The sequence below is a fragment of the Panthera leo genome, chromosome D4 (genome assembly GCF_018350215.1).
Source record: "Panthera leo isolate Ple1 chromosome D4, P.leo_Ple1_pat1.1, whole genome shotgun sequence".
In the NCBI taxonomy this organism is placed as follows: domain Eukaryota; kingdom Metazoa; phylum Chordata; class Mammalia; order Carnivora; family Felidae; genus Panthera; species Panthera leo.
This window is the reverse complement of record NC_056691.1, coordinates 81,950,226-81,976,933: the sequence shown is the minus strand read 5'-3', so window position 1 is coordinate 81,976,933 and position 26,708 is coordinate 81,950,226. Positions and strand designations below refer to the sequence as shown.

Below are 26,708 nucleotides of genomic sequence, written 5' to 3'. Positions count from 1 at the left end.
ACTGCAGAGTCTGATGTGGGGCTCGATCTCATGAGCTGTGAGATCACGACCTTAGCTGAAATCAAGAGTCGGACCCTCAACTAATTCACCGAAGCACCCCTGACAAAGAATTTAAAGTTTTACTTTGAAAAGACTCTTACTCTTCTATTTTGTTCAAAGCCAATACAATCTTTTTGCAACAAACCAATAAATCTTTCATTAAGTGATTACAATCATGGTAATTTTTTTTCAAATTTTCATTTAAATTCTAGTTAACATATAGTGTAGTATTCTATATATAACACCCAGTGCTCATTACAACAAGTGCCCTCCTTAATACCCGTCACCCATTTAGCCCATCCCCTGCTCACCTCCCTCCATGAACCCTCAATTTGTTCTTTATAGTTAACAACCTCCTCTTCCCCCTGCCCTTCCCCTATGATCATCTGTTTTGTTTCTTAAATTCCACATACGAATGAAGTCATATGGTATTTGTCTTTCCCTGACTTAACTTCACTTAGCACAATAAAATGTAGCTCCATTCACATAGTTCCAAGTGACACGATTTCATTCCTTTTGATGGCTGAGTACAATCGTGGTAACTTAACATAAAGATGTGCTTTTTACTTTGCAAAGGGCGTTCTTGTGTCATATACTGCTTGATAATTGTAGGTCACTTTATTAGGGTCTTTTGTCTATTGATCTTTTGGGTTCCTCTAATTCCGTCTGGCTGAATACTTTATGGAAATTTCATTCAAGGGGTGGGCAGAGATAACATTATAGAATTCCTACTTTTCTCAGAGCAGGCTCCATCTCATATACTGCCTTCTACGGAAATTCACCTAACACACATCTCTTTACCTGTGAATATCACATGGCACTTCGCATTCCTCTCGTGATCTCATATTGCCAGGCCTGTACACCAGTACACCTAAACTCATCACACACACACACACACACACACACACACACACACACACACACACACGTTTATTTTCAGGATTTCCTTCCCAGGATGTCAAAGAAGATGCTTTCCAGTCTGCTGTCTTCCCTTGGACCAAAATTAAAAAAATCTAAAAAGACCCAAACAAATACCAATGAGGCATAGTGATGTAGGAGACTGGAATCAAAAAGGTCTTAGAGCCCCCAAACTAGGCTTCCACAATTGTACAAGAGGAATCATTTCCCCTTTGCCTGTCTTCCTAGGAGGATAAAAAGAGATGATGAATAGGAAGTTGCTCTGTATTGGGCCAGAGGTAGGAGAGTGCTAGTATGCTCTCATTTTCTACTTCAGGAGTATGTTCTAAACCTATGCTTTCCGGTCAAATTTATTTGCTTTTTTCCTAAATGTAGTCATGCTTTTCGTAAAAAATAACATATCTACGTCATTGAAAAGGTCACAGGACAAAGCTTACAGAGAAAAATAGCAGACCCAGACCCCTCACTCCTCCTACCCTGCTCCGTTCTCCAGAGGCAACCATTTCTTGTCTTTTCAGTTTTTTTTTTTCCTTCCTATTTCTAAATAAAATACTTAAGTTGCTATTTTCTGGTTTTTGTTTTTTCCAGACTTTCAGTATGGGAGATGATACTCTGTCTGTTATAGCCCCCAACACCACCCACCTACCACACACACTTCCCTTCCCCTTATCGTGACTCCCAATGTAATTTTGCTACAATTTTTAGTTAAATCAATATTGCTAACTAAATCACAGAGTGTATCATGACTAAATACCCTTTGTTCTTTAATTTTCCATTTCTTCTGCAGTTACTACTTGCTGTTTCTTTCCTCCAGTATTCTATGTTATCTATCACCAGTTCTTCCCCTACAAATCTTGACAGGATTGGAAATTCCTCTCAGTTTTTTCCTAAAAGACATACTTCCTAGTGCCCTCCTTCCTTTTCTCCAATTTGGACTAGTGGCTTTCTAGGTCTGCTGCACAGCTGACATCCTAGGGCTCCCCTTCCCCATCACCATGGGAATTCTCTTCACCTCTGTCCTGTGTAGGGAGTCCCTGCTTCCTGGGTTCCATAGCTTCCACTTTAAAAAAAAAAAAAAAAGTTTATTTATTTTTGAGAGAGAGAGAGAGAATGCATGCATGTAAACGGAGACAGGGCAGAGAGAGAGAATCCCAAGCAGACTCCACGCTGCCAGTGCAGAGCCTGACACGGGCTCAATATCACGATTCAAGAGATCATGAGCTGAGCCAAAATTTAGAGTCAGGTGCTAAACCAACTGAGCCACCAGGTGCCCCTCTTCCACTTTTAAAATTTCATCCCTTGTACTGAGAAGCATATCCTTCAGCAACTTCCTGAGAAAGGATGTAAGGCAGATAACTATTTTTGAGACCCTGCATATCTCAAAATGGGTTTATTTTATCCTTGCACTTGAATCAAAGTTTGAGCATAAAATTCCAGGTTAAAAATCACTTCTCAAAAATCTGAAGTTATTCCCTATATCTTCTTGCTTTAATGTGCCAGAAAGACCAGTGCTATTCAGATCCCTGTGTTTAGTAAATTCCCACTTTCCCATTCCTACTCCAGACCAAGAAGCTTTCAAGATTCTACTTTATCCCCAGTATCCTAAAATTTTATGATTCGCCATCATAAAATCTTTTTATTACACTAAGCTGGTCCTTTTCATTATGGAAACTCATAGCCTTTAGTTCTGGATATGTTTCTTCTGATATTTCTTTGAGAATTTCCTCATTTTTTTTTCTCTATTCTATTTCTGAAAATCATATGAGTTAGATATTGGGCCTCCTTTGTTGAGTCTCTGTCTTGTTTTTATCAACTTTATTGTCTTTTGTTTCACTATCTAGCCTACTTCAATTTTATCTTCCAACTTTTTGGATTTAAAAAATATCTGATTATGCTCTGATTATAAGAACTCTTACTTTTTTTCTTTTCATTTCTTATAGCATCCTATTCTCCTTTAATGGATGCAAAAGCTTCTCTGAAAATATATTTTGGAAAATACACTTTGTGACTTGAATTGTTTCTATTTCCTCTGATTTCTTTTGTTTTGGGCTGTGTATTACATGAGATGACTTTCTCACAAGACCAGGATCTCTGGCTGATTGTTAATAGTAAAAGAGGAGTAAAAAGTTACTTGGAAGCTCTGTACGCATAGGTGGAATTTATTGACTGAGAAGCGCCAACTTAAAGGTGCTTTGGGCAGGTAATGTGACTGGTTTGGGAGCCTTCAAACATCAGTCCCCAGACTAGACTCATTTAAGGCTGGCTGAGAGCATTCTGGGAGTGCAGAGGGACAAGGAGACTGAGTATTTAATATGCAGACTTTCTCGTGACACCCAACTTTTCAAAGGTATCTTAGTGCCATCCTCAGCTATGTCTGGCATCCAGAAGGTCTGTGGTTTGACCTCTTCTCCAAAGAGGAAATCTCCCACTTCCTGCTGGGATGGTGAAAAACCAGTTGCCTGCTTGGGGCAGCTTGGGATGGTGATCAAGGTGGTGTGGAGGGGTATTTAAATGTTGCTTACATAAACTTCCTAACAATTCTTCAGTTTTCAGCTTCATACTATTCTCTGCCTGTAGAGGCATCTCGGGATCCAATTATCAAGTATTTACCAGGTTCTACAGTGAAATCAGCTTGCTTCTTTTTGCCCCTGGGCAGCTTGACTTTAGGATTCAGCTTTGTTGACTGCTGAGTCACTTACCACTTATCTACTAGGTTTCTATATTCCAAACCTTTGTTGGCTTCATTTATCTGCCATCATTTCTGCTCCTCTTCTCTCTGTCCACATGTATTATACCCTTGCTATTCTTTTCAGTGCAGTTAACAGAAATAAACATTCACACTCAATATGCTGTATTTGGCAGAAAGTCTGTGATGTTTTCAAGTCTCAGAGTCAGCTGATATACTGACAAAATTTTCTTCATCTCTCTAAGTTTCCTCAACCTGTAAAATAGGGATATAAAAAAGAACTACCAGAAAGGTTTCTGTGAGAACTAAATGAGGTAAGAATATAGGCTTTGGAGTCAGAAAGATCTGGTTTTGAATCCTAGATTTCTTACTTTTCTTTTTTTAATGTTTATTTTTGCGGGGGGGAAGAGTGTGAGTGATCAGGGGAGGGGCAGAGAGAGAGGGAGACAGAGGATTTGAAGCAGGCTCTGTGCTGATAGCAGATAGCCCAATGCAGGGCTTGAACTCACGAACCATTAGATCACAACCCGAAGCGAAGTAAGATGCTTAACCAAATGAGCCACCTGGGTGCTCCAATAGATTTTTTACTTATTAACTGTACAATTCTGGCAACTCTAAATCTCAGTTTCCTCATCTACATGATGGGTTAATACTAGCCACTAGCTCATGCAGTATTGGAAGGATTAAATAAGACAAAGTTTACAAAATTCTCCTGAAACATAATAAGCCTTGATTAACATTTATATTGTTGCCCATAATGCGTCCAGTACCTAAAATTCCACACACACACGTAGACACATAGACAGACACACACACCATTTTAGTCTATTTAAATCTTATTCATGGGGTACCTGGGTGGCTCAGTCAGTTAAGTGTCCGACTTTGGCTTTGGTCATGATCTCACAGCCCCTGGGTTCGAGCCCCACATCTGGCTCTGTGATGACAGCTTGGAGCCTAGAGCCTGCTTCAGATTCTATCTCCATCTCACTCTCTGGCCCTCCCCTACTTGTGCATTCTCTCTCTCTCTCTCTCTCTCTCTCTCTCTCTCTCTTAAATATAAATAAACATGTAAAAAAATTTTTTTTAAATCTTACTCATTCAGGGCTTGGCTAATTGAAGTCAAACACTTCTGTAAAAGCAACATGGTGTAATAAGAGAAGGCAATGGATTCGAAGTAAGTCTGGATATTATCATAAATAGATGTGTGGTCAATGGATTGGTTTACTGTCTGTAAAAAGAGAGAATCAGACCAAATGAGCACTAAAATCTTTTATAGTCCAAATGTCCCTCCCCATCTCCTTTGCTAGATATGACATTCTGTATATTTAATGTTTCAATCCTATTTGACTGACACTGTTAATTTTTATAAGTATTTTCATATATCTTCCTTTTCTAATTAGACAGTATATAGGTACTACATGAAAACCAAAATGAGCTGGTCCCCACAACTGACAAAGTAATATGGCCGGCTACCCTTTGAATATTAAATCATGAAACAGTATGTTGTACGGTAAAAGGTAAGACCAGTGATATAAAACCACCTCAAAAAGAAAGAATGAGTAGCAGGCTTGTAAGACTACTACAAATTACAAGCAATTTTACTAACTGACAAGTACAAAAGAAGTTAATTAAACCTAAGAAATAACACGTCAATTAAACATCAATGAGAAGGTGGGTTGGCCAGTAGAGATGCTTTCCACTTTTATTATGATCCTAATGATCAGGTTTTCTCATTGTGGAGATGGGCTTAATCAGATACCAATAAATGTTCACACTACAAAACCACATTCTGAAATTCTACCTTCACCAAGCAACACACTGAATATGGTTTGGCCTCTCATGAAGATCTACCATTGGGGAACAACTGGTCCCTACTGCCACTACAGATTTCTTATGTTATTAAAAAAAATTTTTTTTAATGTTTATTTTTGAAAGAGATAAAGAGACAGAGCATGAGCAGGGGGAGGGGCAGAGAGAGAGGGAGACACAGAATCCGAAGCAGGATCCAGCACAATGCCCGACACAGGGCTCAAACCTACAAACTATGAGATCATGATCTGAGCCAAAGTAAGACACTTAACTGACTGAGCCACCCAGGCGCCCCATGGATTTATTTTAAACTAATAAAGTGACATAATGATTTTTATACACTGGTATCAAGCGAACTCACCCCCAAAACAGAAGCACAGTATACCTAGCGTCCCACCAGAAAGTCTTGGTAAATTCCTCCAGATAAGGTTACTCTGGTGAGGTTTTTGGAAAGGCAAATAATCACAGAATTTTTCCATATGAAATATCTAAAAACTATAAAGTTCTACAAGAAAGGAAGCATGTGATCCTTTTTTCTTTTCTTTTTTCTTTTTTTGAGAGAGAGAGAGAGAGAGAGGCAGAGAGAGAGAGAAGCAGAGTGCAAGTGGAGGGGGAGGGCTACAGAGAAAGAGGGAGACACAGAATCCAAAGCAGGCTCCAGGCTCTGAGCTGTCAGCACAGAGCTTGATGTGGGGCTCGAAATCACGAACCACGAGATCATGACCTGAGCAGAAGTTGGACGCTTAACCAACTGAGCCACCCAGGCGCCCCGGTGATCCTTCTTTATATCCCTCTGAGACCAGCTATTTGCAATGTCTGGTATAGAGTGGAGCTTGGTGCATAAGGGCTTCCCGATTGTTTAAGCTTTCCCTAAACCCACTGTTATTGCAAATAGAATTTTCCACAACCTGCAGCAGTGTCATCTGAAGCACATCTCTCTGAATACATGACCAACGCATGTTAAGAAAAGAAAGGAAGACAAAACTAAAAAACTGGTAAAGACTGAGAGACAAAGCAAAACCACAGAATAGCTTCTTTCACCAAGATAGTCTATATACTTCCTCTTTTCTTGTGACAGATTTTTACAGCCTACCTTATCTGCATTCAGAGCCAAGAAGGTGATGTGATCCAAATACCTGTTTCTTATCCATGCTGTGAGAAACTGGCAGTTTGACAGCAGTGTCTGAAGTTCCCTGGGTCAAGGCTACCAGGTTTCCAGGTGTAAAGTTACCTGCCATACAGCGCACATATACTCCGACACTAGTCTCTTGGTATTAAAAAGCTATCTTTTGTCATTTACAGTCTAGAACAGCCTTGAGCAAACACAAGTGCTTGTGGGCTCTGGACCTCCTTTTGAACATTACTGCTGTATAATGACTAGAACTAATGATTAGAAAGAATCATTCATTAATTTTGTAAAGTTTACTATAAAACTTCTGCTCTGAGCCAGCTCCCATGTTAGATTTTGGGGATGAAGATATGAAGAGACACTGTCCCTGCCTTTAGAGACTTTACAGACAAGTAAAGGAAGTAAATGAAAACAGTTTTATGAATTTAACACTACTGTCATTTTAGAACGGCGAGGATTTATCATGCCTCTCTTCTCAAATTTGGGATTGCTAACTAGCATAGGAATAGTCACCCAGCACTGAGCTTCTAAGACCTTAATGTAGGGGGACACCATTCCATTATGTGTGACTTCCTCAGATGTGAAACCATGGCAGATACAAATAACAGTACTCATTTTTATTGCAAAGCACTTTACATATTACAAAGTACTTTTACATCCATTATCTAATTCAATTGCCAAAGTAACCCTATGAGGGATAAGGGGATTATTATCTCCTTTTATAGAAGAAATTAAGTGCTTGGAGAAGTGACTTGCACTTATAAAACTAGTTAATTTGTAACAGAAACCTGGATTTTTTCTCAATTCAAAGTTCAATTTAATCATATCATGGTGCCCTTGTCACCCAAATTTTGAAGAAAAGCCAAATGACTCATTTTCAGCTATAAGAAATGTCTAGAATAATGCCAGGGCATGTAAAATATATTAATATGTACACTTAATATAAAATAGTTAGTTTTCCTTCAACCTGAAATAGAAAAATTATGCAAAACAACACAGAGAAAAATTTGTGAAGACTTAAAAAAATCGTAAATGCCACATTTCTCCCACTTTAATCTTCCCACAATGTGCTCATATAACAAAAAATTCTGGTTTGCCAATAATTTATTTCACAAGTCTTCTATGATACAAAAACACATAGCAAAATTAAAACATTTCCTACAAAGCCACTGTGCAGATTTTTCAATCAAACCTGAAAGGCTGAGGAAACTCTCCCAGAAACCACTCCACTGTCTGGGAACTTGTAACCCTGTTGCTTCATTTTCAAGTTCAAAGAGTGAGTGGACAATGCATTTATAGTATAAAAATTCAAGTTTTCCCAATCCTTAAAATACTGAGACCATTATTCAAGTAAAAAGGAAAAGCCATTAGAAAAGGCTCAAAAAGAAATTCATCCAGCAATAAAGCTTAAGGAAAACCCTTTACAAAATGGAATTTGGGAGTCAACAGATCCATGAAAAATTCAAATATCCTTTCTGGTGTAAGACAGTTCTTTCATTAAAGTAGACCACTTGTCCTTTTGCAGCTGCTTTTCTGCTCTAAGAGGAAAAAAAAACATCTTCTCTGAAATCACTGTATAAAAACGTATAACTAATTTACAAATGTAACAATTAGTATTGTCTTATCTGAACATTTACTATGAAATAATTTCAACACAATTACCAAAAGCTTGTGCTTCCTCTGATATCAGTCACATACCATATATAGTTAAATGCACTGTCTTGCCAAAGCCCAAGGTAATTGAATCTAAAAATATACTTTTTTTCATTCTGAACTAGCAAGATTGGTATTTAAACCAAACGTCATCAAATGTTGCACTAAGTATGCCAAGATGAAAAGGTTACTTTAATATGAACTGTCCACATGTATCACATAGAAAATGCCCCTAGCCACTAAAGATTGACTGCTGACATCCAGGCTCACCCCGTTCTCCCCTAACATGCACACACACAAGAAAATAAAAATTAAAAGGCAGTATAGACAATCAATGAATGTGAGAAAAGAACTGGTAACTGGAAGAAAACGTAGACTTTATACAGTCCAATGAAGACAGATAAACTGGAAAGACATCTGGTATTAAGCAAGTTTACCAGTGGGGGAACGGGGGGATTTTTCTTTAAAATTAGTGTATGGAGTCTCTAGTTTTAGGCTGAGATGTTGACAGAGATTCTTATGTGAAAAAAGTATTTCTAATAACATCTAAATTTGGTACCAGGATAAAAATGTAAAAATCTGTTAACAAAAGCTCTTATTAAAAGAGGTGTCTTTTGAGTCATTAAAAGATCAGCTTGATGAAATTACTCAGAGAAAGACAAATACCATATGACTTCACTCATATGAGGACTTTAAGAGACAAAACAGATGAACATAAGGGAAGGGAAGCAAAAATAATATAAAAACTGGGAGGGGGGCAAAACAGAAGAGACTCATAAATATGGAGAACAAACTGAGGGTTACTGGAGGGGTTGTGGGAGGGAGGATGGGCTAAACAGGTAAGGGGCACTAAGGAATCTACTCCTGAAATCATTGTTGCACTATATGCTAACTAATTTGGATGTAAATTAAAAAAAAATAAATTAAAAAATTAAAAAAAAAGATCAGCTTGATTAGCCACTTCCAGTGGCTCTTTCCATAAAATTTCCATAAGATCTTTCTCAAAGAGTTTTCTCTTTCTCACAAGATGGAATGCTACTGCAGGAAAAAATTAAAAGGGCTCAGCATCCCCCAAAAGCAAAACTCCACCGATTTAACATCAGTTTTTTATAAAAATTAATCTTTAAGATTCTCATCTTTGCTAAACTAAAACTCACAAGCAAACTGCAAATCTGAACAGGTTACTTTCTCCAACATGCATGAAGAAAAAGGAAACTCTGTTTTTCTTTAGATTTGTGGCATGTAAATAAAGGAGAAATATGCATAACCATTTCTCAAAATCCAAGAGAAAAGGTTTTTCAATTCAAATGGCAATTTAACAGAGCCACTGCTAATATAACTTGCAATTTCAACTTGAGTTCTAAATACTGAAACAGCTTAGAATCAAGTTTTTTAGTACTAAATATAAAGAGCAAGCAAGCTTTTGGGAAGAATTCAGAATCTGAAATTTAAATGTTTATGTAATACTTATTCACTTAAAATAAAAAAGTTTAAAGTAGAGCACACATTTGAAGTTAAAATCTAAGACCTAAAATCGTTAAGAATGCTGCCCTTTATATTAAAAGGGGTAGTAGGTTTTCTAATATCATGACGGAAAACCAAAGCCTATTTGCCTGTTTTATAAATATCTGCATCCTTTGTTGGATTCAAAACTCCACTTTACCCATTTCCCTTGGGTTTCTTCCATCTCACTGAATACCATTGTTGTATTCAGATTATAACATCTAGCCAAAGGCAGAGATCACATAAGCCCCCTGAAGACTTCCAAAACATTAAAACCAGTAGAAAAGCAGAGGAAATACTCTCATGCCTGGAGCTGCTGGGAAATCCTTCTCTCCTTTTAGAAAAATAAACTTCTTGTTCTAAAGATAATCACTTGAAGAACAAAACATCACCAGTACATACAATACACAGCACTTTCAATAATTCTACAGAATAAATAATAAAAATCCTATAGATTTTGCTAGTACTTTGGCTTTAAAAAAAAAAAAAGACTAAGTAAAGAATTGTTACATCAAAGGATTTTTTTGTCCAGAAAGAGAAGAGCAATAAAAGAGACTTAATCTGAATTTCTCCTTCTCACATTCAAATGTGCATTTCTTAACACCAAAAAAAAGCTTTTAAAAAGATTAGATGCTACTTTGTTGATTCCATTTAACCACAAAGAGAACATCTCAATCCCCTTCTATTTAAAAAAGGAACTAGTTAAATATACAGTATATTTTCTGACTCAGTTGCTTATTAGGACATCTTTTTCTCCCAGATATTCTGACATATCAAAGTTTGTGGATTAAAAAAAAAAGAAGACTGAAGATTCATTTCTATATATTTTCACCATTATAAAAATGGCAGCCATTAACCTATCATTTGTTTTTCAGCTTATTAAAATACACTTTGCTGTAAAGAGAAATCTAAATTCAAACATTTTCAATACACACACAAAGGCATGGGCAAAAACACTACAGCGCAATCACTTTCCATGCACACATTTCTTTAGATCCCCATGAAGCATGCCACAGAAAGTAGCTCAATTTTTCCTAAATTGTATGATTTGACTGCCTTTTTGCTTCACTCATGGTGCACTGCAAAATTCTAAAATTAACGCTTAGGTGTTCATGTTATTCAACAATATGTATTGAGAATTCTCTCAAGAGAAGACCTAAAACATAAAACATTTGGCTTTCTAAACGACAGTGCTGAAATCTGCAGTGTAGTTCTACTTTGGCATATATAAAGCAAAATTTAAATCCTGTTAATTCATCACTATTTTTTAATATTCCCCTTAAAAGAATTCAATTGCACATGAAGCCCAAACAGAAAGAGCCTAGAAAAGCGACAGGAAAATGACTTTTTAAAAATGCTGACGCTTTTCACACCCAGGTTCAGTCATGCCAGCTGAAGAGAGGTGTTAGATATGGTTTTATTTATTTTAAATCTTCAAAATGTCATCATTTCCGTGACATTACAAAAACTGGAACCAAGAGCAATTTATCTTCATGATCCTGATTCTCCGATTCAAAGCACTTTTTAGAAAATAATTTCTGCAAACTTAGAAGGTATGTTCAATGGATCATTTGTTTGCTACTGCTTAGAGTTGAATTATTTTGTCCCAGATCTCCTAGTAAGCTAGGGATACAAAGAGATAAAAAGGAAACACACACACACACACACACACACACACACACAGTGATCCAATATCTGAATCACTTCAGATATGGCATCCGTTAAGGGGGTCTTTGCTCCTAACTGTGTAAGGGTCCTTAGCTATGGTCTGACTTGCACAAGAAGTACACATGGCCCCTGAGAGGCGCTTTAGTCCCCTTTGGAAGACACTGTTGGAGAGACTATAAATGACACAGTTACAGAAACTGTTACTAATAGCAAGCCAGGTGGTCAAGAAGGATGCGAAGCGGTTGCTGTGGCCAGTGGAGCTCTCCAATAAGAAGTAGATGATGTATGGCAACCAGAGGATGTAAAATACACTAGTAATTCGGAACAGGACCATGGCATAGCGCTTATCGGAACAGCTCTGCACCTCCCCAGTCTCCCCACTCTGGTTGCTGAAGCGGGCTTGCCTTTCGCTGATTTCCTTTGTGTGCTGTTGGCAGATGCGGAAGATGTTGAAATAGGTGAAGCACACAATGAGGGCTGCCGGGGCATATAACATCATCACGATGAACAGGGTGAAGTAGGGGTCGGTGTGCCAGGACTCTGCACACCACTGAAACACATCTCCATGATATCCAGGTTTGCCCCAGTGGAAAAAGGAAGGCAGGAAGACCAGGGTGGAATATAGCCAAATTAGGAAAATACACAGGCGTAGTCTCCAAGGTGTAACCAGAGTATTATAGGTTAAAGGTTTAGTGATGGCAATATATCTATCGATGCTGATACAGGCCAGAGAGGCCATGGAGACACTTTTCAGAACTGATACTACAAAACCAAATACTTGGCAAGTCAAAGACTCCTCTACTGGGAGGGGGTAGTGGAGGAGTGATAAAGAAGGGACCAAGCAGCTTACCCCAACCAAGAGGTCAGCATATGCCATAGTCTGAATAAAATAACTTGTAGTATGGTGGTTCAACAAAGGTGCACAGTGAAATACAAAAATCACAATGATGTTGCCAGAAATAATCAATACGGTGAGAAAGACAATAATCAATACTTCCAAAAGGCAAAAATTGACAGTTTCCAAATAGCCAAATGTCAAGAGGCAAAAAGGGCGGCTGCTCTGATTACCATCCAAGGTAGAGTTCATCTTGAGCTCAGGAGTGATCTCTCACTTCATGCTGCCGCTTGGCTGCTGCCAACAGTTCAAAGGAGCAGCTGCTGTCATTGCGGTCAGCTCTGTGTGTCTGTAATAATGCCAGAGGAGCCTTAGTCCCCAAGCTCCTGATGCTGCTCTGGTGCATTGCCTGCAGTGTAATTCCCCTTTAAATCCTTCTTGGAATAGGGAGAACCGGCAGCAGTTGTCTGGCCAGTCCCAGATGTGGCCATAGTACCAGGTTTACCATACACATAGCGCCAGGGGAGTAAGGCAAACTCTGGGTACATTGTCTTCAGGCCAATGAGGGTAGGGGTTAGGGGCAGAAGAGAAGGGAGGAAGATTAGGAGCTTCAGCAAGAGTTGTAATGAGTCTCCTCTGAACAGCTGATAGAAGAAAAGGAGAGAGCATTTTACATTTTGCATCCAATGCCCTAATCAAAGAACCTGGCTAGCTCAGGCTAGTATCAACCCTCCCACTCCATCCCACCCCACCCAGTACAACTATTCATGGCTACTCTCAGCAGCACCCCACATAACTGGTCCTTACTTTACAGAGGAAGAGAAACAACAGCAAGTTTCATGATCAACATAAAACAAAATCCATCACAAGCCAGATCAATCTAATCCCATTTCCTCTCATTTGAGCCTTTCGGGGGAGAAAAAGAATCTGCTTATGGCATTTCTGAAAATATCTTACTATAACTACCACTAATAGAATTAGCTCGTTTTCTTCACTGATTCCAATGTAATTATTTCACCTCTTCGAAAACATTTCAACAGAATTTATCTGTCTAGCTCAATTTCAAAGTGTTACCTGTAATTCTGCATGCTGCAATCCAAACAAAAGCCACAAAACATCCTTAAGAGAAAGCCTTGCAGTGCAGGAATGTGCCTCAGCCCCGTTTACTGCAGAACTGAGACACAGAGGGAGGGGATAAAGGAGGAGGAGGAGGAGGGGAAACGGGGAGAAGAGGGGGCTTGGGAAAAGGAAGAAGGGGGGAGGGGAAAGAAAACGTCTGTGTGCACACACCCTTCGGCATCTTTAGCAGCTCATTAGAATTCATCACCAGAGAAGTGGTCCCTGATTTCCCGACTGCACATTGGGGGAATAACTTAATATGCCTGCAGTGCAGTGTTTGAAAGCTGTTTCCTCGTCTGTCTGGAATCCCCCTTTTAGTAGATGAGCAGAATTTAGACTCTGCTAGTAATGAGAAGGGGTTGTAACCTGGACAGAGTGCCAGCCAGGAATTAGATGGAAACACACTGCCAGAGGCGTAATGGTGAGAGGAAATTCCTATTTTCTTATAGCATTTTCCTCAGGAACAAAGAGCAATGTTAAAGAATGAAAGTGTGCTAACAGTGCGGGGCAACTGAGAAATCATAATTTAGCAGCACAAGAAGTTCTAGCTAGAAGGCTAAATATTTAGCATTTTCTCTCACAATTCACTGGATACTGGCCAATTTTAAGATAGATGACAAAAATAACAAAGCAAACAATCAGTTTTTCAAGAGAGAAAATAAAGAAAACTTCACTCATTTTGAATACTGAAGAAACAGCACACAATCATGTTGTTTCTGTATTCAATACTCCTCCACAGTTTTGAGATACCATTTCTTGCTTCTAGTTTACTGAAAAGCAGGTACACAAATATACAAACAAATGATGGACAAGTAAATATACCCATTTCCACTCAGGCTTTAAAACTGTAAAATGCACAGTACAAATTAGCTTATGTATCTTAGATTACACAATCTTGTTTGTGCTTACTTAAAACAATGCAAGTTGGAGTTACATCGTGGCTCTTCTGGTAGTGACAATTTTCAGCTAATTAGAAATGTGTTTTTTAGTATTTTTTCCTCCAGGTGTCTTTGGACTCTCAATTTATTCTTCTAAATAAAGTTCCACATACCCAATAGAGTAAAAGAAAATAAACTAATGTTGGCATTTCTAGGTATTCTATAAAGTCGGCACACCTGGACAGAGATACACATTATCTGATCCAATTTTAACTTTTGCTTTACATATGTGCTTTCTCATTGAAAGTAAACAGCCACCCATGATCAGAACTGAATTAATTATATTTTAAGATCAAAAGCACTGTGCTTATTACATGAAGGCAAGAAACTGAAGAACGTATTGCACATAAGCTTGAGAGATATATTTGACAGGTCTTACTGGAGAACATAGCAAAGTGTGGCATATAAAAAAAACCCTATGGCACTGAACACCCCATCTGATTCAAATCCTTGCTCTTATATTACTTAGCCTCTTTTACACTCAAGTTTCATCATTTATAAAAATAAGGTACTTCCTACTTTACAGAGTTGTTGCAAAATAAAGGCGACAGCGTATACATACAAAGGGCTTATCAATACTTAGCATATAGAGAGTATATAACTTTACTCTTTTTCTTCTCAATTAAAATATCCTTCCTAAGTAGTCTGTGCTTTTCCGCCAACCATGTTGTACTGCTTGAGGATGGGGTCCTCTGATACCTAAAGGGATTCTCTTATTGTGAATGCCCAGGTCTGAGGCCCACAACAGTCACTTGGATACTTTGTTGTCACACATTCCTCAAATGCATTAAGACTATACATATGCAAGGCAGTGAAAGTATCTGAAAAGATAGAATGGTGATATGGCATCAATTATTCCCTCTACACTAATGATTTCTCTGCCTATATGTTTCCAGTCCTGACTTCACTCCTGAGCATTCTTTTCCATTTCTAATTTGCCTGCTACACTATATATACATCTTCCACCTGGACATCCTGTAGACTTCAACCACAGCATGTCCAAAATTAAAATCATTTTCCTCGGGGCGCCTGGGTGGCGCAGTCGGTTAAGCGTCCGACTTCAGCCAGGTCACGATCTCACGGTCCGTGAGTTCGAGCCCCGCGTCGGGCTCTGGGCTGATGGCTCAGAGCCTGGAGCCTGTTTCCGATTCTGTGTCTCCCTCTCTCTGTCCCTCCCCCGTTCATGCTCTGTCTCTCTCTGTCCCAAAGGTGAATAAACGTTGAAAAAAAAAAAAAAAATTAAAAAAAAAAAAATCATTTTCCTCAACAAATCACCCTGTTTTGTTTTTTTTTCCAACATTCTTTTTTCTCAGGCACTCAGTTATGAAACCTAGGAATCATTTTGACCACTCTCTCCCCCTCACCAGGTTCCCGGGAATCTATTTCTATGGTGGCTCTTAATTCAGTTTTTAATACTTTAGGCCATCATTAAATATTGTCTGGGCTTCTAGTCTTGTTCATTTTTCTGATCCATTCATTTCTGCCTAAATATCCAATAGCATTTGCTTTATTATGGTATCCAAAGTTTAAGAAGAGTCAATGGCTCCCTATTGCCTTTCCAATCTGATCTCACTATTCCACCCCCCTCCCCAATACCTTGCCTTCCAGACAAACCAGGTTATTCACTATTCTATACATTTACCACAGACTTTATTTTTGAAGTCTCATTGTTTGAGTGCTTAATATTGAATGAAAAAAGGAAAGATTTCTGAGTTATATTTCAATAAATAAAAAAAGCATTCAAAGTCAGTAGTATAAACTTTTCTAACTACTTGTGAATTCTGTCATGTAACTTATTCTCTCTTCATCTCAGGTGTCTCATGTATAAAACTAGACAATTATGGTGATAAAAAAGACACTGTGTTGGCTGATTACTTTAAAGAATTAAAAATGTAATAAAAAATACAAGCTATTACATTACTATCACTAGCATAATAATAGTTCTTCCAACTTCATTTCTGTTTTAGTAAAATTTCTCTTGGGGCTATAATCAAAATATTCATATAGGAAACTCAAAAAAAAAAAAAAAAAAAAAAAAAGCCTGAGAGCCACACTTTATCAAATCAATCAAGAGTCAAATGTTTTGTTTCAGATCAAAGAAAAATACTTTCTTCAAAAAAAATCTATATATATATTTCCTTTTTAAGTTTTAATTTAAATTCCAGTTAATTTACAGTGTAATAATAGTTTCAGGTGTACAATACTGTGATTCAACATTTCCATACAACATCTGGTGTTTATCACCTATTTAACCCATGCCCCACCTACCTCCCCTCTGGTAATCATCACTTAGTTGTTTATAGCTAAGAGGCCTGTTTCTTGGTTTGCTTGTTTATTTTGTTTCTTAAATTCCACATATGAGTGAAATCATATGGTTCTCTTATTTCGTTCAGCATACTAGCTCCATCCGTTATACATTTCTTTTTTAAAATAATGCAGTCTCTTATGTATGTATATATGTGTATAGATATAGATACAATTTTTTTTAAAAATAGCATTTCTTTGTGTGTGTGTATGTGTGTGTGTGTATATATATATGTATATATATATATATATATATATATATAGTGGTTGTGTGTGTATATGTGTGTGTGTGTGTGTGTATATATATGGTGTGTGTGTGTATATGTGTGTGTGTGTGTGTGTGTGTGTATATATATATATATATATATATATATATGAATGATTGGAAGGAAACACTGGAAATCAACTCTACTTTTCAGTGGATGGTAGGGGGGATTAAAAATGATTTTTAATTTTCTTTACGTTTTTCTGTATTTTCTGGATTTCCTAATTTCTTTGTAGAGTTGACCCTTGAACAACATGGGTTTAAACTGCATGGATCCACTTATAAGTGGATTTTTTTCAATAAATACGGTATAGTACTATAAATGTATTTTCACTTCCTTATGATTTAAATAACATTTCCTTTTCTCTAGCTTACTTTATTATAAGAATGCAGTATTTAATACACATATAAAACATGTGCTAATCAACTGTTTATGCTATTGGTAAGGCCTCCAGTCCACAGTAGGCTATTAGTAGTTAAGTTTTGGGGAAGTCCAAAGTTATGGTTTTTCAAATGTGTCGGTGGCTCATGCCCTCTAACTCACACATTGGTCAAGGGCCAATTGCACTAGTTTTATAATTAGGTTTTCAAAAAAAACAGCCAAAATAATATATAACATGTCCGTTTTGGTAAAGTTAACAAAAACTCTGGCCACAAGATGTCCTCCCAGAGCCACATTGAATGGATGATGCCAAGTTTAAGTCACCTACTTCATGGGGTTCAGTTCCACCTGTCCTTATGCCATCACATCAATTTTCTTCCAGTCTTTAATGGTCAATTCAACTCAAAATGGACCCTTGGAGCCCCGATTAGGGGCACCTGGGTGGCTCAGTTGGTTAAGCATCTGACTCTTGATTTTGGCTCAGGTCATGATCCCAGGGTCATGGGATTGAGCCCTGCATAAGGCTTTGTGTTGACTGTGGAGCCTGCTTAAGATCCTCTCTCTCTCTTTTTGCCCCTGTCCCTGGCTTGTCTCTGTCTCAAAAAAAAAAAAAAAAAAAAAAAAAAAAAAAAAAATCCTACAGAATGAGAATATAACTGGATGAACCATGTAAAGATGGCCAACATTTAACCATTTCATTTCTGGTTAAAGATTTTCTGATCTGTAAAACTGGTAACTTCTGTATGGTTCAACCTAATACTAAATAATTAAAACAACAAAGAGAACTAAAAAAGAAATAAGACAGAAAGATGAAACAAAACAAAAACTGTCCAAATTATATTTATACTTCTCTCAACCTATTCAGTGGCTTAATGATTACAGATGAGAAAGGATCAATCTCAGTTCCCCTAATCTGTAAGATTCACTTCTGGGCATTACTTATTATTAGGTAAAAATGAGGTTTAAATGTGGATTTATTTAATTAACATATTATTTTAGTGCAGCTAATGTGGGTATGTATGTACCAATGTCATTCCAGAACAAATTTGAGGGTCTTTTACTCCTCTCATCTCCTATATTCAGTCAATCACTAAGTTCCAAAGATTCTATTATCTCTGAAACTTCTCAAATAATATCTTTCTTTATCCCTTCTGCCACTGCTCTGATCCAAGTCACGATCATCTCTTGCCTAACTCACTAACAGGTTTTGCTTCAATTAGTCTTACTCCATTCTAATTCAAGTAACTGGAATGACCATTCTATAATAGTAACACAAATAACAGCAGTAACTAAGCAATAATTTATACTTACTATGGGTTATAAATTGTACCTAATGTTTTGTCTAAGTTCATTCTAACAACTCTACAAATAAGGTACAATTATCCTCTCATTTTACAGATAAGGAAACACAAGTCTAATGTTAAACTGCCCAATGTCAATGGCTTAAATATAGTATAACTGGGATTTGAATCAAGACAATTTGGCTTCAGACATATACTCCAATCCACTTTGCATACTGCCTTCTAAATGTGAATATGATTTGTCTGCTTAAAATGCTTCAATGACTTTCTATTGCCAGAAATCTCAAATATGACTTATTTAAGCTTTCGAAGATCTGGCCCCTACCTATGTTTTCTGGCCTTATTTCCTTTCACACTCTATGAAATTGCCAAGCTCTCTCACACCCCTGGGCACATGCTTTCCCACTGATTTTTAACATCACACATGCCATGAAGCACCCTATCCCAGCCCAACAATCCCCTTCTTTGGTAATTTCTGAACAAGAGACCTTTTCAAATCCTTAGATGAGAAGTCCTTGTCATGTGCCACACCACAATATGTATTTTCTCTTCTGTAACTCTCATACAACTTTACTGTAATTGGTTAGTTAATTGTTTGTTTCCTTCATTAAACCATAGTCTTTCCCAAACAGGGAGCAGGTATATTTTATTCTTGGCATATCCATGAAGCCTAGCACAAGGCTGACATCAAGCAGGCTTTCAAAGGTATTTATGGCTGACTAAACAACAAATGCCTAATAAGACAATAGGCAATTCTGAATGAAGATCTTTCAAGTAAAGCCCTAGTATGGTAACAGTTTAATTCACCTATTTATTAGGTCGATGCATATAAAATTGCCTATATGTAGATCAAAAATTATCAAAAATCAGGTATTTTAATATGATCAAGCCTATTATGTTTCCAGTCTTATAATTCAGGAAACCTTTAGAACTCCCTGGGCAGATATGACTTACAGAAACTCACTACAGGAGACATGATATTACAGAGATAGGATATAGAGACCTGAAATTATTTTCATAAATACCAATTTGAAGAAAATGTATCTTAGTCCATTCAGGTTGCTATAGCAAAAATACCAGACTGAATAACTTATAAACAACAGAAATTTAGCACAGTTCTGGAGACTAGGAAGTTCAAAATCAAGGTGTTGGCAGATTTGGCATCCCATCAGGATCCACGGTCATCTTCACTATGTCCTTATAAGGCAGAAGGGGCAAGGGAGCTAACTGGGGTCATTTTGATAAAGATACTAATCTCATTCATGAGAGCTGCTCTCTTTTGACCTAGTTATCTCCCAAAGGCCCACCTCCAAATACCATTACATTGTAAGGGTTATGAGTTCAACACACGAAATTTAGGGGGATACATTCAGTCTATAGCAGACCTACTACAGCAACTGCTATGTGGGAGCACACAATATAGTTTTAAAAGTCTACTCAAAACCTATTTTCTTATAGAAGCAGACAGCAGGAGTACTCGGCTGTGAAACAGAATCATGGGCTATTTTGGGAGGCAGGATTCAAACATGCTATATATCTAATTTTCCAGCATGTTCAAGCTAAAAGGAAAATCAACCATTTACTTTAGCAAACTTATTTAAGAGAAGAGGAAGTGAATGGTCACAAGTCAAGAACTCATTTGAGTTCATATAAGCTAGTGGCAGAGCTGGAATAGTACTCAGGCTTCCTAACTCCAAGGCCAGTGCTCTTTTTGCTAAATTGACTTCCTTTTTATTCTAGGATCTAAGGCTATATATTATTGAATCTTTCACTACTGCCAAGTCTACCAAAGATATTTTCAATTAAAACCAAAACAATCTGCATAATAATGGAATTTTAATTAGAATTTAAATTAAATTTCCAGACTGGTAAAATGTGGCTGGGCCTCTAGGACCTCCCTTGGACAAACAATTAAAAATGTAAAGAATGGTTACATGGACTTTTTATTAATTTAGATTTTGGATACAAACTTGAAATTCATAGCAAAAGATTCTTATAACAAAAGTTTATCAATAAAACCACTAGAGAAAATAAAGCAAACAGGTTTCAGAAAACACAAGGCTGAGTGGTTATAAAAGGAATTAGAAATATAAAGGAAGCAATTTTGACATAAATTTCTGCTACTAAGCAAACTAAATAAATAAATAGAGAGTCAATAGCATAAAAGGTTAAAAATAATCAAAAGAAAGAAGGGCCAGAAGTGGATTCTGGAAGTTGGAGACCAGAAAGTGTCTCCTTTTCCCTCCATTGTCAACTGCAGTTTGATTCACCAGACCCAAACAGCTCAGGTCTTACAACTTGAGAATTTACAAAAAAGCGCCATGGGAGTCCCTATGGATTACCTATTAAGGTTCCTCCCCAATGTGTCTGACAAGTTCTATCTAGAGATCAAGATTGCGGAGCCTTTGGTCAAAGGCCAGAACGAATAGAAAACAAAGAATCTAAGAGTATTTGGTCTGCAGAAATTTATTCCATGAAGCCAAGGATAGTTCAGTATCAAGAAGTCTATCATAATGTTGATAGATTATATATCTATTCCACTACAAATCTGTAAAAATCACATTAAATGCTAAAAAAGAAAAAAAAAACACTTCTTAATAAAATTTAGTAGAGATTCCTAATAAAATCTCAAAGCCAGAGATGGAAGAAAATCACTTAAATACAATAAAACCTACAGGAGCTCCTGGGTAGCTCAGTCAGTTGAGCATCCAACTTGGGCTCAGTTCATCGTTTCACAGTTCATGGGTTTGAGCCCGGTGTTGGGCTTTGTGCTGACAGCATGGAGCCTACTTCAGATTCTTTGTCTCCTCCTCTCTGCCCCTCCCCTCCTCGCTTTCTCTCAAAATATAAACATGAAAAAACTTTTTAAAATAAAAAATAGGGGCACCTGGGTGGCTCAGTTGGTTAAACGTCCAACTTTAGCTCAGGTCATGATCTCATGGTTCGTGTGAGTTTGAGCCCTGTGTTGGGCTCTATGCTAATAACTCAGAGCCTGGAGCCTGCTTCAAATTCTGTGTCTCCCCCTCTCTCTACTCCTCCCCTGCTTGCACTCTCTCTCTTAAAAATAAACATTAAAAAAATTTTAAGTGAAAAAAATAAAAATTAAGACTTACCAAAGAAATGAACAGTATGCTTTCCAAAAAATAAAAAAAAAAAAACCTAAAACCACCTTAAGTAAAATCAGGAACTAGATAAGGATGCTAGTTATCATCATCATCATCATTTAACACTGTCTTGATGTTTCTAACATACAAAGAAAACCAAACAGTCTGTATGAACAGTGAAAAAAAGCAACTGTTTTTGCTGCTGATATTACTGCATACCTGAAAATCTCAAAAGATGCTAGAATCCAATTAGGGGAACTAATAAAAATATCAAGAGGCAGATGGATAGAGAATTAAAAAAAAACAATGTCTATTCTCTATTGTAGCAATTAGGTCCTTGAAATAGAAATCAGAAGGAAAAAAAAATACTCCATTTGCAACAGCAAGAATGCTCTAGGATAATTCTTAGGAATAAATTTAACAAAAAAGGCACAAGACATATATATGAAGGCAACTCTAAAGCCTTTAACAGACATAAAATAAGACCTAAACAAGTGGTAAGACATACCATCTCTTAGATATAAAGACACTATAACAATGTAACTTATAGCCTAAATTAATATGTAAAATAAATAAAATTCAAATTAGAATCCTTATATAACCTTACAGGGAGGCACTGGTGGTAAGACTGGAGAAAATGATTTTAAGAGTTATATGGAAGATTAAATATATGAAAGAATAGATAAGAAAAAAATATGGATTAAGAAACCGTGAAAAAAGATTTGAAAAAAGATAACTCAAAGCCTCTTAAACCAAAACAGTATTGGTATAGGGACACACAAACTGATCAATAAGCAGAAAAATCTAGAACTCAATCCCAGTATATATGAGAATTTAAGATCTAACAAAGATGGCAGTTCTATCCAGCAGGAAAATGGGAGTAGCACAATTGGTTATCCATCTGGGAGAAAGTAAAACTGGGCCGCTATCATATGCCATGTACAAAAATAAATTCCAGATGGATTAAAGATATAAATATATAACATATACAATAAAAATCTTGCAAGAAAATCTCAGAAATTGCATTTACAGACTCAGAGGTAGGAGAGACCTTAACCAAGACACACTTTTCTACATAAAAATTGAAAATGTTTTGTAAGGCATGAAACCATCAGTAAAGTCAATAAAGAATTAAAGTTTTAGAGAGATATTTATAAAGAAGATAAAGGATTAATAAACATAATAGAGTACAGAGTTCTTTTTTTGGGTAAATGATTTTTTTTAAAGTTTATTTATTTATTTTGAGAGAGAGCGAGCACAAGCTGGGGAAGGACAGAGAGAGAGACAGGGAGAGAAAGAGAATCCCAAGCAGATTCTGTGCTTGATCCCATGAGCTGACCATGACTTCAGCAGAAATCAAGAGTCAGATGCTTAATCAACTGAGCCACACTTGCACCCTGATAATTTTTATCTTATCTAAGTGATCTTCTTCCATCTCTGGTTTTGAGAATATATGTTTAAAAAAGATGAAGAGGTAATTCACAGAAGACTAAATTGCTTACATTTACCAGTAGTCAGAGATCTGCAAACTAAAGATATGCTGGTATCACTTACATCCACTGACAGCAGAAAATTAAATAGTTACTGATAACTAATACTGTTTGGGATATGGGTTAACAGGTACTTTGCTACACCGCTGGTGAACTATAAACTGCAACAGCCTTTTCGAAAATCAAGCTGGAGGGGCACCTGGGTGGCTCAGTCGGTTAAGCGGCCGACTTCGGCTCAGGTCGTGATCTCACGGTCCGTGAGTTCGAGCCCCGCGTCGGGCTGTGTGCTGACAGCTCGGAGCCTGGAGCCTGTTTCCGATTCTATGTCTCCCTCTCTCTGACCCTCCCCCGTTCATGCTCTGTCTCTCTCTGTCTCAAAAATAAATAAAGGTTAAAAAAAAATTTAAAAAAAAAAAAAAAGAAAAGAAAATCAAGCTGGACATAAATAAATTAAATATAAAAATTAAATAATCACTTAAAAAAACATGTCACCCTTTGATCCAGCAATCACACTCCTGATTGCACACTCCTGATTGCACACACACTCTTCCATAAAAAGAAGAGATTTAGAACGTGTTTAGTAAAACATCATTTAGAGGCTAAAATCTGGAAGCAAAAGTAAAAGCAAAGGAAATCCAATAGAAGAGTAACTGAATAAAAAACTACACATAAAAACAAATGTGTTCATGCGTCTACAGGAAATTTTGTGTAAGTACATACATGGCTGTATAAAGAAATTTTAAGTTCAAGGATAGACAAGTAGGGAGAATGGAAAAGAACCAGCTTTAGAGTCATCTCTGAGTTCAAATTCTGCCTCTATCATTTACTATGTGAATGATTATAAGCAAATTACTAAGCTTCACTGAACCTCTGTTTCTTCATTTCTAAAATGGAAATAGTAATTACCACTTCACAGGGATTTTCTTTGGATTTATGACATAATGGTTATAAAGTGTTTAATTCAGCATGTGACATATGTGTTCAAAAAGGGCAGCTACTACTACTATTTTTCCCTTCTTGAGATGAAAAAAAAAAATCTGAAGTTCTCACTTTAAAAAAACTTAAAACCGGTGCACCTGGGTGGCTCAGTCGGTTAAGCGTCCGACTTCGGCTCAGGTCACGATCTCACGGTCCGCGTCGGGCTCTGGGCTGATGGCTCAGAGCCTGGAGCCTGCTTCCGATTCTGTGTCTCCCTCTCTCTCTGCCCCTCCCCCGTTCATGCTCTGTCTCTCTCTGTCTCAAAAATAAATAAACGTTAAAAAAAAAAATTTAAAAAAAAAATAATGAAAAAACTTAAAACCTAAAAAATAAAAAACTTAAAAAAAAAAAAAAAAGGGAGAAGAGTGCCCTCAAACTCCACTGCTTTTAGAAATAAGAAACACCTTGGGGCGCCTGGGTGGCTCAGTCGTTTAGGTGTCCAACTCTTGGTTTCAGCTCAGGTCATGACCTCATGGTTCATGGGTTAGAGCCCCGTGTCGGGCTCTGTGCTGACAGTATGGAGCCTGCTTGGGATTCTGTTTCCCTTTCTCTCTGCCCTTCTCCTGCTTGCACACGTGCGCTCTCTTTCTCTCTCTCTTTCTCAAAATAAATAAATAAACATTACAAAAATTTTTAGAAATAAGAAACACCTTCAAAATACACACATACCTATGTATTTTCTATTGCTGAAAGGTAACCTGTCCCTGGATTATAAAAGTCACATGGGAAAAACCCTACATATATCCCCTTATAAGACAAGCTTGATAATTAAAGCAAGGTGACGACAAAGATGTTCATCAATTCTATTTGCAAGGTAATGTTTTGGGGAGCTTCATTCTATAAATCTAGTCACTGTTTCCTGCCATAAATTTAGTCTATGAAGAAGCAAAACAAAACACCTCTAAAGTAATATTACATGCGAAATTTAAGAACATGAAGCATATACCTGGCAAAGAACCCATGTCCAGAATAAATTAAAAACTCCTAAAATTAGTAATATATAAATATATATACACACATATATACATGTAAATATTATTGTCTATATACATATATTAACATATATAAACTTTGCTTTTTTAGTCCATTTGGACCGCTATAACAAAATACCACAGACAGGATGGCTTAAAAACAGCAGAAACTTATTGCTTACAGTTTTGGAGGCTAGAAATCCAAGATCAGGGTGCCAACATGGTCAGGATCTGATGAAGGCCCTCTCCTTCACTGCAGACTGGTGACTTCTTGCTGTGCCCTCAAATGATGGAAGGTGGTGAGGGATCTTTCTAGAGCTTCTTTCATAAGGGCACTATTTGCTATCATGAGAGCTCTGTCCTCATGACCTAATCACCTCTCAAAAGCTTTACCTCCATCTTAAAAAAATTTTTTATCGTATTTTTTAGTTAAAAAAAGTTTTCTTTAATGTTAATTTATTTTTGAGAGAGAGACAGAGCACGAGTAGGGGAGGGGCAGAGAGGGAGACACAGAATCAGAAGCAGGCTCCAGGCTCTGAGCTGTCAGCACAGAGCCCAACATGGGATGCTTGAACTCACAAACCACAAGATCATGACCTGAGCTGAAGTCGGATGCTTAACTGACTGAGCCACCCAGGTGCCCCGCATTTTTTTAAAGAGAGAGAGAGAGAGAGAGAGAGAGAGAGGGCGCACGCAGGTGAGTGGGAGAGACGGGCAGAAGGAGAGAGAGAGAATCTCAAGCAGTCTCCATGCTTAGTGTGGAACCTGACGTCAAAACCAAGAGCCGGACACTCAGTATACTGAGCCACCCAGGTGCCCCTCAAAGGCTCTACCTTCTGATACCATCACTTTGGAAATTAAATTTCACCACATGAATTTTGAGGGAGACAAACATTCACACCATAACATTTGCTAAATGCAAGAATGTTCATAGCAGGTTTGTTCACAATGGCTAAAACTGGAAAAGAACAAAGCAAAACCAAATACCTATAATAGCAGAATAGATTTTTTTCAAGTGAGCTTTATTTCTACAGTGGAATACTCTCTGCAATTAAAAAAATGAAAACAAAAAGAGAAAGACGGGCTCCTGATACACTCCCAAATTAGATGAACAAAAGAAGTCCTACTCAAACGGGTATGAGCTGCATTATTGTATGATTGCATTTATTTTTTTTTTTAATTTTTTTTTTAATGTTGTATGATTGCATTTAAATGAAGTTTAAGAATAATCAAAACTATGGCACAGAAACAGACACTCAGATCAATGGAACAGAATAGGAAACCCAGAAATAGACCCATAAACATATGGCCAACTAATCTTTGACAAAGCAGGAAAGAATATCCAATGGAAAAAAGACAGTCTCTTCAGCAAGTGGTGCTGGGAAAACTGGACATGCAGAAAAATGAACCTGGACCACTTTCTTACATCATACACAAAAATAAACTGAAAATGGATGAAAGACCTCAATGTAAGACAGGAAACCATCAAAATCCTCTAGGAGAAAGCAGGCAAAAACCTCTTTGACGTTGGCTGCAGCAACTTCTTACTCAACAAGTCTCCGGAGGCAAGGGAAACAAAAGCAAAAATGATCTATCGGGACCTCATCAAAATAAAA

The 26,708-nt window shown here is 37.3% G+C and overlaps 2 protein-coding genes across 3 annotated transcripts in view; both read right to left on the bottom strand.

The window, feature by feature from the left end:
* Positions 1-26,708, bottom strand: part of RABGAP1 (RAB GTPase activating protein 1) — a 166,914-nt gene that overhangs the window by 60,130 nt on the left and 80,076 nt on the right. The gene's annotated exons all lie outside the window — the stretch shown is intronic.
* On the bottom strand, positions 10,288-15,313 carry GPR21 (G protein-coupled receptor 21). Its single transcript, XM_042912629.1, has 2 exons — positions 13,315-15,313; positions 10,288-12,884 (listed from the first exon to the last, which is right to left on the bottom strand). The coding sequence occupies exon 2, from the start codon at positions 12,490-12,492 to the stop codon at positions 11,443-11,445; it is 1,050 nt and encodes a 349-aa protein (XP_042768563.1). The 5' UTR covers positions 12,493-12,884; positions 13,315-15,313; the 3' UTR covers positions 10,288-11,442.

Bases quoted from the DNA above. Each gene is read 5' to 3' on its own strand.
- GPR21 (XM_042912629.1), bottom strand. From the start codon at position 12,492: ATGAACTCTACCTTGGATGGTAATCAGAGCAGCCGCCCTTTTTGCCTC.